At 34.2% G+C, this 18,328-nt stretch overlaps 1 protein-coding gene across 1 annotated transcript in view; it reads left to right on the forward strand.

Annotated features, from left to right (window-relative positions):
• The first annotated feature begins 673 nt into the window (after positions 1–673).
• Positions 674–18,328, forward strand: part of LOC126966724 (ammonium transporter Rh type B-B) — a 58,786-nt gene continuing 41,131 nt past the window's right edge. Inside the window, exons 1-3 of the mRNA XM_050810989.1 lie at positions 674–727; positions 2,249–2,318; positions 14,712–14,845. Coding sequence (XP_050666946.1) covers positions 14,728–14,845 — 118 coding nt within the window. The 5' untranslated portion in view covers positions 674–727; positions 2,249–2,318; positions 14,712–14,727. The remainder of the gene's footprint in view (positions 728–2,248; positions 2,319–14,711; positions 14,846–18,328) is intronic.

Genomic DNA, 18,328 nt, shown 5'->3' on the forward strand with positions numbered 1-18,328 from the left:
CGATTTAATATAAATGTTTTAAAACTGTTATTTTTGTTGTTTAAATTCAATAAGATATTGCCTTAAATGTTAGTGTTGTGTTGTATTTATATATTATTTATACAATAAATTATAGTAGTTAAAAAAACTAAAAAACGCGCTTATAAAAAACCGAATGAAGAAATGGAAAAAAATTCATACTTTTTGGTTAGTTTATTCATAAAAGCATGTTGTTTAGTTTTTTAACTGTTATTTGTATTATTTAATTAAAAATTCTCTTTGGTATTCGAAAATTTCCTAAGATTATATTAAAACTCTATAAATTAACAAAAATCTTATCTTGCAAATTGAAAAATGGAATAATTTTATCAAATTTATGTATTGTCATCGTTTCTCGATAATTCTACGAAGATTGAACGAAATCTGGCCGTTTATAGTGGGTCAAAATCGCGCCCATTTGAGGCGGAAACAAACAAACATACATACAGGTGAAGCTAAAAAAAAGCGAATAAAAAATAATAGCAAATATTATCATTTTTTTCTTGTAAACTTTACACCATCTTTCATTTTCAAAAATGCGTTAGAATAATATTTTTGATAATGACGTATTATTAATAATATAATTTTAACCTTTTTTTTCCTTGTTTCAGTGTCTTATCAGTAATTAACTAAAAGAAGAACTAGTCTAATGAGCTAATGAGTTTGGCTTGGACAGTTTTTTCAAGTGACCGGATTCAAACATACAAAGGTAAGGTTTTAATTACCTTACATCATATTTATATATATATAATTCATACAATAGTAATATTTGAAGTACTCTTGAGGCTTACAATCATATAGCGTAAATTTATATATGATTCGAATTTGCATTTTAACCTCCATTTAATTTAATTGCGCTCCCATCGTTTTATCCGCTAATCTAAAGGTCCGAATAACGCATGATCCATAATTTTTTGTATGTATGTCCTGATCTACGGATCTACTTCACAGTCCATGATGTGCTCAAGTCCAATGATTGCATATTAGTAATATACAGTTGAGATGTAGCTCGTTCAAATTTAAACCAATAGCTGATGACTTCGTCCGCGTAGATAGAGTTTTTAGAAATAAAAAGCAAGTTTGGAATTGTAGATTATCCCATGCTCTATTCAAGTTTCGGTTCCCGTTTTTGCTCCCGTTCCTAACATATTACATGAATCTTATTTAGAGGAAGTTTGGTATGGCAAACTAAACCTTAAGTGTAGTTATAGCTCATCGACGTGAATTTCTGTTTTCACAAATCCTGCGATAATCATGGAATTTTCGGGGATAAAATGTCTTTTATATGTCCTTTCCCAAGTTTATCTCTGTGCCGAATTTCATCAAAATGGGTTTATTAGCTCCGGCGTATAAGCGGAACAAACAAACTTGCATTCACATTTATAATATAAGTAGGGACTTCTTATTCTTAATTGATACCGTTGTTGGTGTCAGTGTTACTACAGACACTTAAATTATTCCATGTCAGGCATCTTGTACATGACTCCGCAGCCGCGCAGGTATCCCACCGGAACCGGAACGTGCACGTCACAGACGAGAAAACAGATTTCGGTAAAGCATTGACATTGAAACTGACCTAAAATCACTTCTGTTTATTTATAGCTTAGATATTGATATACTTTTGTCGTCAATATTAAAGGGAAAAAGGGAAAGCGTAACTTATTAATAATTCATAATCGAAATCAACATTTTTTAATATAATGCAAACGATCTGTCCGGCACATGTCCGGCTCCGTTGCTGTGCTGGTACGCTGACGGTTCGGTGTATGCGCGATATTTATTCGTATACTTAAACATGCTTTCTGGCGCTGGTTCAGTTCCGGCATCATGTCAAGTGCATTATCTTAAGGTTATATCGTGCTACGCTACTCCACATGTCTTTTGCTATCCGTTACAAATTACTAATTTGAAATTAGCTCCCGTCACATCAGTACAGCCATCTGCTCGTTTTGTAATGTATTGCCATTAAATGGAATACTAAGTTTTTACATTAAAAATTTAAAACATTTTTTTTATAATGTGTAGCAACTCATTTAAGATTTTACATGCTTTTTATTAGCTTCTCCTGTATGTATGTTTGTTTGTTTATTTGTAACCGACTTATTTGGGTGCAATTTTGACCGACTTTAAACGACCAGATTTTTTAATAACATGTAGTTTAAGTATATTATACAGTTGTTTCACTGAATGCCAAACAATTGGAACTAACTGTAACATAATTTGTTGACAGATCTGTGCGAAGTTAAGCGAAATGGCTGTTCAGTTGATATTAGTGCGCGGACTTAGGTGCCACTTTCAAGGTATTTATTATTTTATTGATGTGCTCAATTTTTTTTTCATATTTCTACTGTATTAAGTAGTAAAAAACCTATTTTACTCATTCCTTTAAAATGCATGTTTCTATATTTTATTTTACAGTGTTACCAATTTTAGATTTTTTTAAATTAAGACTGCATTTAGTAACAGTATTGTAAACATTGATGTTAAGGTAAATTATGTTAATGCAGATTTTGATCAAGATATTAATAGTATTACTGTACATTAATTGGATGTTGCATTTGAAAACAAATAATGAAAAAATTGTAAGGTTTTCAACCAACCAAACTGTGGAACGGATATCCTTGCGTGTTATTTCCTGATTGAGACGGCATTGGGTTATGTATCAAAGATATATTCAACATTTCAAATCGTATTCTATATATAGCATCATTGTGAAAACTGGCAACACTTCTGTTTAAAAAAATAATGTTTCCATATACATTTTTTTTAAGTCTTAATAACAGTGATATAGGTTTTATAAAAAAGGAGTGCTTAGAAATATATCATTTTATTGGTGCACTACTTATTTGTTAGTATAAGCATGACCATATCATTAAGATACATTTCATATTCTCTTGATTAAAAACAATCATTTGATTGTTTCTAATTTTTCCTTTAAATTTTATACTCACTCCGTTTTATGCAATACTTCAAACCACCGGGAGATCTTTCGGAAAGTTCAACAACGCTCCTGTAATGTTTCTTTTTTCTTTTGCAACGGTGTCTCAGGTTCAACCTCGCCTACCACGTACTAATGTATTTTTAATTTTATAATATACCAGCTGATACGGCAATCGTATAAAGACATTTAAAAAAAATCAATAATTAAATTTTGGGGTATAATAAAAAGATGCAACTGATTCTCAGACATCCCAAATATATCGTACGACAATGATGGAACAAATTAATATAAAAATCGGGATACAAAAATAGTTATAGATCGTAGAAGGACGAAAGTTTGAAGTTGTGTGTATTATTTAATGCTGAATAATAATAAAATAAAAACAAAAATAAATGTCAAAAAATACATAGATGGATGGGTCATCCTTATCATTTAGGGGTATGAAAAATAGATGCTGGCCGATTCTCAGACCTACCCGATATGCACACAAAATTTCATAAAAAATCGGTTCGGCCATTTCGGAGGAGTGTGGTAACAAGAACCGTGACACGAGAATTTTATATATTAGATAACACTTTAAGGGGTCAGTAATGTTAGACGAGATAATATCTGGCGGTGATTACAATCAATTAGGTGCCCCATGTATGTCCCATTTTTGTACCACTATTTATCATCCTCTTACTTCCTAAATATCATCAGGTACCTCACCCGTACGCTTGTTTGCCATCGCTTTATGAAAGGAATTATATTTAATGAAGAGGTGGACGTACAAGTTTCTTGACACTTTCGAAGTGATTATCGCTGTCCACACTTTTTTGCAAAACCAAAAAATCACAGGATCGTGTTTTTTTAATAGGAAACTTAGGGACGAGATGAGCAGGACGTTTGCCGAATTGCCGTGCTCTATTTGAGCCTCAGTTGAACAGATACAGTACAAGTAAAAATATTTAAAGTATTCAAATGTTGCGAGCCTTCTGCCTTGTTGTTGTGAGACTGCACAGTCTCGTGCCAGAATTTGACGAGTCAAAATCTCCTGAGGATGCCTCGTGTCCTCTTCACAAAACACGTGTGGAATTGATTGAAGACGAACCTAAGCGGAATTTATGCTCAAGAAGGCTCACAACGTTTGAGTATTTTATGGACTTCTGATGGAATAAATATTTGAAGTAAATAACAGATATGTTTGTAAATATAATTCTGTAGTAATCTCTATGGAAAGTTGTCTGGATGCTCTTTAATTGGCCTAAAATAAAACGCTAATTAACGTTGATTGTGTACTTCCTGCTTAACTTTAGCATTGTGTTATCATTTTTATCTTTATCACAATTATATATTTCGATACATTTCAAACAAAAAAAAATACTAATCATAATTAATACCACACATTTATTTGTGGCCATATTTCTCCTACTATTTATATAACCGTTGGATCATACTACGGTGCTCCCAGTTCGATCCTCGTCCGCCCCGTGCTAATGTGTTTTTAATGGAAAATGAGGACAAACGAACATACGGGTCATCTGATGGTAAGTGATCACCATAGCCCATTCTCTCTTGTAACACCGGATCAACACATGAGCATAGCTGGCCTTATAAAGCGTCAAAATGTAGATATTATGAATTCGAAAACCGAAAACATATTGGTGCGTGGCGGGCGAGGATTGAACCGGGGCGTAAGTGGTCGTAGTCGAGACGAGCAGGACGTTCAGCTGATGGTAATTGATACGATCATAATGCAGTGCCGCTCAGGATTCTTGACATACCACAAATATTCTGAGCGCCACTACAACAGCGCTCGTCACTTTGAGACATAAGATGTCAAGTCTTATTTGCCCAGTAATTTCACTAGCTCTGGCGCCCGTCAGACCGAAACACAGTTATGCTTACACATTACTGCTTCACGGCAGAAACAGGCGCCGTTGTGGTACCCATAATCTAGCCGGCATCCTGTGCAAAGGAGCCTCCTATTATATGAAACACATTCATAGTAAGGTTCGCAGGATATCTGTATTAAGGTGTGTATGAAGTCTCCATTAGAAAAATCTAGTTGAAAAACACCTTCATACAAATATTATTCAGCTAAAATATACTGAGAGAAATGTAAGCAATATCTTCGAATATGCAAAAATCACACCAAAGATAAATATTTGTACGTTTATGAGAGCATAGTTTCAAAATTCCCGGAACTATGTATGATTGATGAACAAAACTCACAGCTAGAGGTGCAAATAGCGTGCAGTTTTATTTATCTTTTAGAGCCCGCGTTCTGCACGTTTGTTGCTGAAGAATAAAATCGATAATACTTTATAAACATAGACAAACATACATATACGATTTGCATTTATTTTATATCAAGATTGCGAGAGAATTATTGTCGAAGAGTTCAGATAGAAAAATTTACTTCTTTTAACGATGATGACAAACGAGCGTACATGCAGGTCAGCGGATGGTGATCATCGCGGCCCATATTTTCTTTTAGCACCAGTTGAACCAAAAAGCTTTGCCGACCTTATTTAAGCGTTATATGAACGTAGACCTGCATTGGAAACCGAAAACAAGTTGGTACGTGGCGGGCGAGGATCGATCGACTCCGTTGTGAGAGTCCACTGTTCTACCATTCTACAATTGCACAACCGAGCCTCGGTTATTATTAGAGCCTATTTTAATTCATATTGAGAACACAGACATAATTATTACATCCTACTCTCTTGGAAATACCAGGACGATTTTAAAAGACGGACCTTTTTAAAAGACCGGCAACTCTCCTGTGATTCTTCTGGTGTGATCACTTTGAATATGGGTGCCGGAATAAACGAGTTAGCACCGGCGTCAACTCAGGGGCACACGTTCTAAGTGCGATTGGAGAAATGCAATCCAACCTGCTCAACTTCCCGATGTCCAACGAAAACAGAGCTTGCCAAACAGTTTTCTGTCTGATCTGTACTTCATGGCATAGAGGCCTGATACCGCGGCATGGTCGGCGGTGTTTTTTCGTCGTGGTCAAGAGTCGAGTTGGGGACACAAAGAGCGTACAGAAGATCGGCTTCCTCGTTTTTCCGTATGGGCCAGGGTGTCATTTTTCATGTGCAATGGCGGCAGGGACGGCTGGTTGAATTTACCAAGTGTAGCTTTCGACAACGACCAGTACTTGCGTGTTATAGTCGGATAACTGGAAAGCCGTTCGCCGATTCCTTGCATAAAGACCCTGTATTTTATAAGTTCATTACAAATCTACAGTTTTCAAACACTTCCCTAAACTTATAGTATAAAACGTATTACTTGTCAAATATTATAGTTCTAGGTCATCGAAAAAATTCCCTATAAATTTTGATACCGGAGAGTGACAAAATATAAGTATTTGTGACATAAACGGCCGTATATTTTCAATTGCGACGGTTCAGAGCCCATATAATTTATTCTATTTGGTTCCCTTTAAAAATCTATATATATATATAAATGAATAGCTGTTCGTTAGTCTCGCTAAAACTCGAGAACGGCTGGACCGATTTGGCTAATTTTGGTCTTGAATTATTTGTGGAAGTCCAGAGAAGGTTTAAAAGGTAAAAATACACATGAAAATGCTCGAAATTAAATAAAAACAACAATTTAGTTTATCCTTTGATGTGGCCCCCTTCGTTCAGAACAATCAAATAATTCTGCTGTGAAACAATTTCATTACAACAGTTATGAAAAATTATTGACAAATTCATAAAAAACATTATTTTATTTATTATATACAGAACAACGTCTGTCGGGTCAGCTAGTCAGAAATATAAAATTCTTCTAAATATTATAAAAGTCTTTTAAGTTTAGTTTGTCTGAATTTTATCTTAAGTTAAAAAAGCTAAAAGTTAAAAAAGCGAGATCTCGTTTTTTTAATAGAATACTATGTAGGTTTTATAGTGCGTGATTGCCAATAAATATGATATGCCTGTTGGAATCAGAAAGGGCGTGTATATTAATATACGTTGCCGAAACTAGTTATTAAATGTACACATGTCATCGTATCACTATTGTACTTTTAGATATTATCAAACACGCGCTGCGAAATTTGCAATGGGAAACAAACAATGTAATTTGAATTTCTAAAAGTTGAACAATATTGTCGGTGAGGCACGTTTATAACTATGTAGTACAGAAAAGTACACGGAATGTGAGATTCCAGCATAATCTAAAATGGATTACCAATAAAATCCATTTTAGATTATGCATAATAATTTCTAGTCCAATTATAACTTTCTCATAACTTATACTCTTTTTTTTTTCTATATACGTTTGAAGTTTATAAGTACATATTGTTTCATAGTTAAAGGTGTAATATATATATTTGTATTGTGCTGTATATTTATCAGTGAGAGGCTCCTATGCACAGGAAGCCGGCTAGATTATGGGTACCACAACGGCGCCTATTTCTGCCGTGAAGCAGTTATGTGTAAACATTACTTTATTTCGGTCTGAAGGGCGCCGTTGCTAGTGAATTTACTGGGTAAATGAGACTTAACATCTTATGTCACAAGGTGACCAGCGCAATTGTAGTGCCCCCCAGAATTTTTGGGTTTTCAGTAATCCTGAGCGGCACTGCATTGTAATGGGCAGGGCGTATCAATTACCAAAAGCTGCATGTGCTGCTCGTCTCGTCCCTTATTTTCATAAAAAAAAAGCATGATTGGCGATGATCACTTATCCACAAGTTACACGTACTCTCGTTTATTTTCGTCGTTATACCATAAAATTAATTCATAACGTCCGGCGAGTCAACAAAAGCTTCACTCACGCTACCAAGCTAGCTTACTATACGATCACAAAAACCATACTAGCTCAACTCTAATTGGGTAGCAAACTAAAACGCATTAATAATCTGTCAAGTCCAATACAGCTCAGGATGAGAGACGGCACAAAAGCTCTCTTGTGGCAAACTGCACAATCAGGAGTTCTCATAACATTCGCCGACACTACAAGTACTTCGTGACAATACCATATTGCGCTCCGAAATTACACTTTATTGCAACGTAATGCTATAGTGTATTTTATACATAGTGCTCCGAATTGCAAGGTCCATAAGTCGACTATAAACACATGACTTATAAGTTCTTATAAGTATTACAAACTCTCGTACCAATAAATATCAACTAATTTTTTTAAGATAATAAGGGATAAGATGAGCTGGACGTTCAGCTGATGGTATTTCAGGATTCTTGCTTCACTAGCTAGCGCGCTCTCATCAATCAATCGTCGAATGCAGGGCAAAAATTTGATTAAGCAATTTTCATTAGAACCGGAAGTTTTTGTAGAGTTTAGCGTTCTGTAGCTACAACAGACACCAACTTAAACCAGGAAATCCATGCCGGGTTATTTTATCATTATATATGCGAATGCAAATATTTGAATACCTTTACTCATACTAACGAAATAAGATAGAAAAATTTAGTAATGAATTAAATATTAGAGCGATAATTTAAAGCGTAAACTATTTAATGACACTTAGGGTTTTATTTTACGGGGACACCGTGGTGGCGAAACTAGTCACCGCTACCAACAAAACGTATGCAGCTCTATAAAGAGTTACTCAACTGGTGTTTTCTTTTGGCTGCGCAACATATTTGGTGGCGCGACCAGCTCGGACGCATTATAACTCTAGTATCTATATGGTGTCTAGTTTGGTAGCTTACGGACACCACAATGGCGCGACTGGTTGCGCCACCGTGGTGACCCGGTGGAATATATCTTAAGTGTACTCAGGGTATTTATTTTTGTAATATATATTGTATAGATGAAAGAAGGGAAAATTACAAATTTTATCAGCTATAATTATTTTCAATCTTATTACTTTCAATAGGAAATTAAATTATTCCAAACAGTTTCAAAGTTGCCTTATAACTGATAATACACTATAAGTGCCAAGTACGATTAGTAACTAATACCATAATATTCTAGGAATGAATAAGTTCGAGGGTTATTTTCTAGGTAATTATAGAAGCGAGGAAGTTGCTTACGATCTCAGATCTTTCTAAGAAACTTGGCACCACAAAGCCTTAACCGGAATCTTTTGTAAGTTGATTATAGAACCAGACTATTAAATACAAGTAAATATTTATAAGCGTCTCAATGTTTAATTTAATATCTTTGTAAAATTCGATATTGTATTTAATTATTATTAAATTGTATTATAGAAAGTTATTCTTTGAAACGAACAACGTCATAAAAACACTGTATAATTAGTTCATTTGCGAACGCTGCAAAAATTTTTGAACAGGGGCCCGTTTTCCCCCACTACAATCTAGAGATGATTTAATTTATACATTTATAATACCTAGAAGGAAGGACCTAGCCTCTGCAACTCAGGGTATCAAGCCGCAGAGGGTAGGGCATAATATCTGTAACCTTACTGTACTCTTAGACTTGAATGATTATTACTAGTAATATTAATATATTGTTTATTACACGTAAAAAATAAGAGAAATTCATACATTTCATAATAATATTGGGATAATTGCCAGTCTACTGATCAGACGATTCGTATAGTTTTTCCCGATTGCTCAGTCTGTCAACCGTAACATATAAATATATAGCCGTAAAATATAGGCCGTAGGTATTGCTGCCTACCGTATCTCCTTAATCTCCTTTAAGACATACCCTGCGATTAATACCTAATAATTATAATGTTGATGTCTGAGTAGCATCATTACTAAAGAGCTACCTCACAATATAGATAGATATTATGTTGAATAATATCAGTAAACTGCCTCAGCTTACATCAATATCCATCCTAAAACTGTGGACTGTATTTGTGAAATGTTTATTATTATCAAATAAAACCTACAGCCGTGAATATTTAGAAAATAATGGTTACCGGCCATCAAGTGGGCAATAACCATTATCCAAGCCTCAAAAATAGTGCACGTAACTACAGTAATGGACACAATCCATTTAAAATGTTAGCCGTTTGCGGGTACATCGAAATATATTGCGAAAACCGTTTATACAGTTTTCAAAGTAATTTTATTCGAATCGCAGAAACGAAAATTTAATTCATGGTTCCGACAATTTCGGAATATTGGCGGTCATTACACAATTGGCTGCACGCGACTGCATATTTAAATTTACCTTAAGGTTGGACACACATAGGGTTATATTAATTATATTGTAAAATATCATTAATATTTTTAAAGGTGAATAGTACTAAGACAGTCTCAACGTATTATCAAACTTACTGAGCCTAGAAAGCCGAAATTTCGATCCATTAAATAAACTAAACATTCACTATGTAAGGTTTTTTCTGATATTTAAGTTTTTGTGAATGAAAACAGGGGATAACTTCATGTAAAAGTCTTTGTTGATGAATTAAGAATCATCAGTATATCTAGCTATCTAGCCTCTTCAGCTAGCCTAAAATATTGAAGTCCGCCAGTAGTCCCATGTAAAAGCGGTCCCAAATTAGGTGTTAGGTGTTCGTGGCTAATAAGTTTTCACTTCAAAAACGCTAAAAGAATTCAGGTTTAGTTATTTTCTGGAAGACTTGCAGTACAGAGAGCTGTTTGTTCAAAGAAAACAAAAAATCATAATTCACTCAAGTCAAAAAATAGCAATTACGAATATCAAAAATATATGCTTTGCTTTTCAGCATCACTTCGTAAAAGTTGAGTTTTGATGAAAATAATAGTTCGTACTAAGAGATTGATAGACTATAATATTACTAATAAAACGATACCATTGTGTAATTATAAGTGAAATGAAAATGGTAGTATAAATGAAGGATCATAGGTGCCGTACGGCACGTCATTATTTGGAAAATACCTATATTTTACCAGTGGGAGGCTCCTTCGCACATGATGCCGGTTAGGTTATGGGTACTACAACGGTGCCTATTTCTGCCGTGAAGCTGTAGCTAGTGAAATTACTGGTCAAATGAGACTAAACATCTCATGTCTCAGGGTGCCGAGCGCAATTGTAGTGCTGCTCAGAGTTTTTGGATTTTTCAAGGATCCTGAGCGGCACTGCATTGTAATGGGCAGGGTGTATCGATTACCATCAGTTGAACGTCCTGCTTGTCTCGTCCTGTATTGGCATAAAAAAAAGATCCTTTCGATCCAGAAACACCACTGGAAGGAAAGTTATTCTACATATTTGGTTGTACATAAAATGTTGTTCAGTTCAATCAACACACTTAATCATTTTGTAATATGAAAGGATGAATATAATATGCTCTAATTACACTTTAATACAAATTTGCACGAAATCATTCACTTAAACTGCTTTTTAAACTTTCAATTGGCCTGTATATTCAGACTATTCTATAAATTACTGTTCAATCATCCATTCATTGGTTCCTAATCGTCCGCATTCATTTCTCACTAGTGAACGGTTTCGATTGAATTTCAAACCTCGGAAAATGGAATAAGGCATCCTAGATTCTTTATTGAAATGATAATATTATTACAGCAAATTGTACCCGAGCATTTGCATGAAATGTAGCAAAGCTAATAGAAATGTATTATTGTAGCTAGTTATGGCTTATGGTTTCCCTCCATTTAAATATATTTATTTCTAGTAAGATTTTAGGTTTTTTCCAGACTTTTATTGTTATATTATTATACTTTATTATCTGCGTTCCCTCCGCGCAAGAATGACAAATTCCTTTGCAATCCCTGTTTGTTAAATAACTACTGGTTGAAATTCACATATTAATAGCTTCAAAACTTTGTCTCTTTTCATTATTTGCCATCACGTGATCATTATTTTTTTCATTCTTGTAATGAATCCAAAAACCTATTATGAATTAACCATTAGTTTAAGTTCAATAGATCTATTTTTTTAAAGTAATATTAAGCAGATTGTCCAGCTTCCGACCGACGACCAGCATCGGCGCTGACTATTTTGTTTGAATTTGTCCCCAATATCTATTTTGAGTGTCCCCTATCTTAAAAATGGTATCGTTTTAAAATATTATATACGTGTTAACTTAGTTTTTCATCTGGCTATACCGACGGACCTTCTAACACGGCTTATAACCATTATGGTGTCTTTGCAGTTCCAAGGGAACTTTTTTTTCTAAATAACTTGACGTTCTACGTATGAAAATACAGTATTTCATAAATAAAAGACAATTATTCTTAGTATGATTATAAATATTTATCATTATTATTATGAAGTTAATATGTAACAGACAAACAAACGAACAGATTTACTGATAAACATCACAAGCTAAGAAATGGTCACATAATTTTTTTTTGATAAAAAAACTATAAGGGTCAATTTACATTATCGACAAGAATACTCGAATTGTTTCGAATAATATTTCGATAATAATAATTATCATTATTTTGCTTAAACACCGTGAACAGACAAATACACACTTCATTTAATTTTGTTGATTTATCCCAATTATGATCATTAAAACATTTAAGCGGGCTTTTGTTTGTCAATTAACATGGGATAATTAGATTGCTTAAATTTTCCATGCATAATTTTGACCCAGAGCATTATTATTGCTGCAGAATTCCAGTTACTTACCAGAAAATATGAAGTAGTTGATGCTCAGAATTATGTAACTTCTGAACGACTGGCATAATAATATTTTTTTTTATGAAAATACGGGACGAGATGAGCAGGACGTTCAGCTGATGGTAATTGATATGTCCTACCCATTACAACCCAGTGCCGCTCAGGATTCTTGAAAATCCCAAAAATTCTGAGCGGCACTACTATTGCACCCGTCACCTTGAGACATAAGATGTTAAGTTTCTTTTGCCCAGTAATTTTACTAGCTACGGCGCTCTTCAGACTGAAACACAGTAATGTTTACACATTACTGCTTCACGGCAGAAATAGGCAGCGTTGTGGTACCCATAATCTAGCTGGCTTCCTGTGCAAAGGAACCTCCCACTGTTAAAACTAATTAGTTGTAATATTAATGACATACTTGAAAATATAGGAGGGTATTATTTTCCTTATATAGAGTCATAATGTGGTTAAGAATGTGTTATACTTTCCTGTGTAGCTAGAAGAATTTGTTAGTATCTATAAATACTTTAATCGTAATGTAATCCTCGATACTTATAAATTACTAGAAAGAACGGAGCGAAAGTTGCGCCGCGCATAGCTAGTACCGTTGCCTGTAACCGGGAGACGCCGGTTCAATACGCCCGCCAATTTTCGCTATTTTATTCCATTTATTGTTAAAAATAAAAACATACAATAAAATTTATATGATTGAATATGACGAAAATCCTAAAGGGTTTATTTCTACATTACATTGCAATAATAATTATAATAACATGATTTTTTATAGTATCTAGAGTAATCTACACATAAATATGGTTGTTCAAATGTGTTTTCGGCTTACCGAAGCACTGTTATGTATCTACGCTTATGATGAGGGAAAACATCACGAGGACGCCTAAACACACTTGCAAAGAAATTCAAAGGTTGTGCATCTTTTCAAAATGGACCAATTTGCAATGAACTTACAAAAGCTTGAACATAGGGTGTTTTCACACAAAGTAAGGTTTGAGTAAAAAAATCTGGCAGTAACAAACTATGTATATTAGCTAGAAAATTATAATTAGTATTAAAAATTTAATATCTATGTTCCTACTAGATCGATCTGATACTAACGCCGTATGATCAGTTCTCAAATCCGATTAACGATTTGGTAATTTTACTACTTTATCACCACAGTTCACTGTTATAATGGAGAATGAAAAAAATATGTAAGAAAATAATATATATCCATTAAATTGGCATTAGAAAATATGAATATGCATAAGTGAAGCCATAAATTCTGTTAAAGATTAAAAAAGGAGACGGATTCCCTTTCATACATTATTGGGCCAAGATGTAAAAGGATGAAATTGGTGTCAATAAATAGCTTATAAATTAAAAAAGCGGCAATGAGAATTTGAGGATTTTTGGCAATCTGAAAGCTGAGTTATATGAGGTTATGCAATATATTGGCAACAATCTATATTAAAACGGCTGTTTTTTTGATGATCGTACAAGTTTAGCAATATCAGAAGTCTAATAGAAAGGAAGGAAAATATCAATAAAACTACGACAAACACACAAATGACAAATCGCGTAGGTACGCACAAACAGTACTACGAAACGAGTGATTGACAATTGACATTGTAGACAATTCTGTGACTGTCACTGTCAGCACAGATTAAAAAAACAGAACGAGATTCAGAATCAACTTATTCTTTAATCGATTTCTTTTTAATGTTAAGTTGATATTTATTTCTTTTTAACTAAAGACATTATGTTATGTTAATTATAATGTATTTTTTTTAGGTACTTTTATTGAATCAATCATTTGGTGCTAGTGGTTTTGGGTTGAATTCTATTAACTCATTCACATTAATCGATTATAGTAATCGATATCCCATTTTAACCGTGAATTTTAAGATAATGAAAACTTAATTTTAGGATTTCTCGTTTTCTAGATTGTGAATTAGGGTAATTTTCTATATTTTGAAATAGAAAAATATGACATTTTTTTAAAACCATATCTCAACTTTTTTACATTTTGGCCCAGAAATCCCCGTCTCCTTTTTCCTTATCCAAAACAATTGCTTAATTGTAAATTCTTTCATGAACAAATGTAATAGCAAAGTTATAAGAACAAAAAACATTTTTTCTCAGCAAAAATATTTACTTACTCTTCCTAACGCACCTGCCTCACATGAAAACACAGGTGATAGGAGCCCGAGGCCTAATTGAGTAACTGGATAAATAAATGCTTGTTTTGTTTCAGAATATTTCGCTCGAGAATGTTTCCAAAATTGATCAGAATGAAGTACATGCCACTATTTCTATTTCAAATAGTGCTGATGATGCTCTTCTTTGTATTCACAACTTATGGAGGAGATACAAACCATGATCAACGAGGTATGTGTCATTTGTTTTTAGTTTTATGTATAAAATTAAGGTACACAATATCTTTACCTGTTTAAGAGTCATTATTAAAATAGTGGAAGTACGCATTTAGTGCAACACTTCGCAGTGGTGCGAAAATACCATTAAAATATTTTGCGTCATATAGACCAAACAATCATCAATGCGAAAAAATCCAAACACATGGTCATTGAGTAAGACCTAAATTAATCAGCTTTAGGTAAATTCTACCATACTTGAAGTGACTAATAATGCTGTTAGCCACGCCGATTAAGCATCGGTCTCTCACCGCGAATACCCACAACAAATTCTACACGAGCACTGATAAGTGTTCATGGGTTGTTGTTTTGAATTCCATCCTCTATTCAATCATCTTTATAATTGTGTATTTTTAAGATTTTTTAAATGACTGTTGTTGTGTTCAGCAGCCCCTCATATTTTCTAAACATACCTAAGAAAGACAAAATTTTATTGGCTGACTCATCGCATCTACACATGCCATAATTGTAGCACGAGCGTGAAGTCTGGAGCGGCGACTGAGCAGGTGGGCTACGGTCACACACAGCTAATTGTTGCAGCCAATGGTCATCCAGGAAATTAGTCTATTCACAGAAAATTGTTTTCCTGAGCTAGTATCTAATCTCAGCGTCGTAAAACGGCAGCATGCTCTTCCACATCAACAGGTGCTTCAGTCACATAACAACCATGAACATAGGACTTCCCTGTTCCTTACACGCTAGGGTAGCATAGTGGAAGTAGTTAAACATACATCATTCTTATTATAAACAAATTTGTCTTCAACAAATTTTCATATATCAAAGATTATTAGGCTAAGAGGTCGAACTTACTAAAGAGGTACAACTTCATCAAAGTCTCATACTTAAACTCTTTAAATGCGTGCAATCGATACAATATTTAAGTTAGTACTGAAGTAGTAATATCCGTAGGGCGTGTGAAATAAGCTTTGTTCTTTAGTCCTTAACAACGGATATGAAAGTCGCCTCGTCTCTAAGAAAAGTAGAAAGCAATATAACAAATACACCAAAGAATAAATCTTTATTTAAACCAGTGAATCTGCTTACACTTTACTAAGGTTGTCAAAATAAAATATACTGTATATCTTCAGAAGATTTGGCAGCGCCCGATTTACGTGAGGCTATAGTGCATAACTGCTAATAACATTATGTGACCACTACTTTTCTAAAGATAGACTACGCTTCGGCCATTATTACGGCGTTCGTCCTAAAGTCATTCAATGCTATGTTTCATTTTATTTTTTTCAATTTATTTAATGATTAAACTCTGCACAGTTGGTACTTAATTTGTACGTCTCGCCAAACCTATGCAACAGTTTGTTGGCGAGTTTTCGCTTTTATGCTATTCTAATGTGTACCTATAATAAATTATACCTAATTGTTTCGTTATACTACACACATGATATATTTCTTAGTAATAAAATCATAATATTCCTAAAAACATTATAAAATTCTTATCTGTATAAATATAACTAAAATAAACTACTTTAAATATTATTAAGTCTTACGTGGAGACGTTATGGAAATGTTCTTTTAATTTTATCTTAATAACTCCTTTACAGTATTCTTTATTCTCTCTTAACCATTCTAACATTTACAATTTAGGCACAACATATTCCCTTAATCTTTCCCCGTAGTAAATACATTTTTTTTGGCATTATATACTATATATATATATATAATAATACTAGCTGACCCGACAGACGTTGTTCAGTAAATAATAAATAAAATAATGTTTCCAATGAATTTGTAAATAATATATCAAAACATCAAGAATTATTTCGTAAAATATGGCACCCTGTTGTTGTAATGAAATTGTTTCTGCTGTCGAACCGCGAGTAGAATAAGAATCATTTCCAATCCTAGAAACTAAAGAGCGTAAAGGACCTTGTTGTTGGGACCAATTGTGGCAATTTTACTTTGCCTCCAGCACTACATTTTCCAGTAGATTCATCACTGTATTTTAATGCCTGACAATATTTATAAATTATTGTCATTTCCACATTTTTTACCGATTTTTCGGCTCAATAATGAACTGGTAGATAATTAACAACTGTAGTTAATCTACCAACGCTAGTTAGTCAAAAGTTAGAAAGAAATAAAAATTAGTTTGATTTCTGAATGATCAACACATGACACACAAAATGACACATCAAAAGAAACAAAATTGTTGTTTTTATTTAATTCCGAGCATTTTCATATTTATTCACGTTTTAAACCTTCTCTGAACTTCCACAAATAATTCAAGACCAAAATTAGCCAAATCAGTCCAGCCGTTCCCGAGTTTTAGCGAGACTAACGAACAGCAATTCATTTTTATATATATAGATAATATAATATTGACACACTATTTACACAAATTATCTTTCCCCAAATTAGGGGTATAGCCTGTGTTATGGGCTGCAAGACAACGATATATTTAATACAATATTCTTTCTATATCTATTCCTAATAATGTTTCTCAAATTGTCCCTCAGTTTAATAGGATGTTAAATCTTTTTTAATGATAATTTGCGATGGTAATAATAATAATTTGATTGATAATGTCAGATAGAAACTGTTTTGAATCACACGTCATTATTTTTCCCGAGAATCCCTTTATAATATCCTTTCTGTTTCAATACGATAACTCAAGCTTCAAAGCGTGCTCTTTAGGTCAGTTATATAAGTAGCACTCTATTTATTTTATCAATTTTCATTGCAATTTGATCAATATTGTGGGTGGGCTAACATCAAAACATGCTGCTAATTCATTACTGATTCTGAGGTGATTCTGCTTTAATCACAGCATTATTTACTGTATTTACCTTAGTTGCTGGTCTTTCTCGAGGTCCAATCTACAAGTCCAAGTTTTTTTTTTTTTAACCAACCATTCTAGCGCTGTACAAAGCGCAGGTCCAGCCACACATGGACTATTGCTGTCATCTCTGATCTGGCGCACTCCAGTATTAGCTCGATCCATTTGACTGCGTGCAACGCAGAGCAGCTCGAATTGTCGGGGCCCAGTGCTCTGTGAACGGCTGGTTCACTTGGCGTTGCGTAGAGACGTCGCTTCATTGTGTGTCGTCTACCGCATTTATCACGGGGAGTGTTCCGAAGAGCTGTTAAACCTGATTCCTGCCGCCGAATTCCACCCTCGCACGACACGCCACAAGTTAGGATATCATCCCCGACATCTGGATGTGTGGCGGTCCTCCACAGTGCGGTTTTCAAGGAGCTTTCTTCCACGTACTACAAAGCTGTGGAATGAACTTCCATGAGCAGTGTTTCCGGGATGATACCTTCATAAAAACCGCGTACACCTTTCTTAAAGGCCGGCAACGCTCCTGTGATTTCTCTGGTGTTGCAAGAGATTGTGGGCGGCGGTGATCACTTAACAACAGGTGACACGTACGCTCGTTTGTCCTCCTATTCCATAAAAAAAATACAACAGCTGTACTTG

This window comes from Leptidea sinapis, chromosome 11 (assembly GCF_905404315.1).
Source record: "Leptidea sinapis chromosome 11, ilLepSina1.1, whole genome shotgun sequence".
In the NCBI taxonomy this organism is placed as follows: domain Eukaryota; kingdom Metazoa; phylum Arthropoda; class Insecta; order Lepidoptera; family Pieridae; genus Leptidea; species Leptidea sinapis.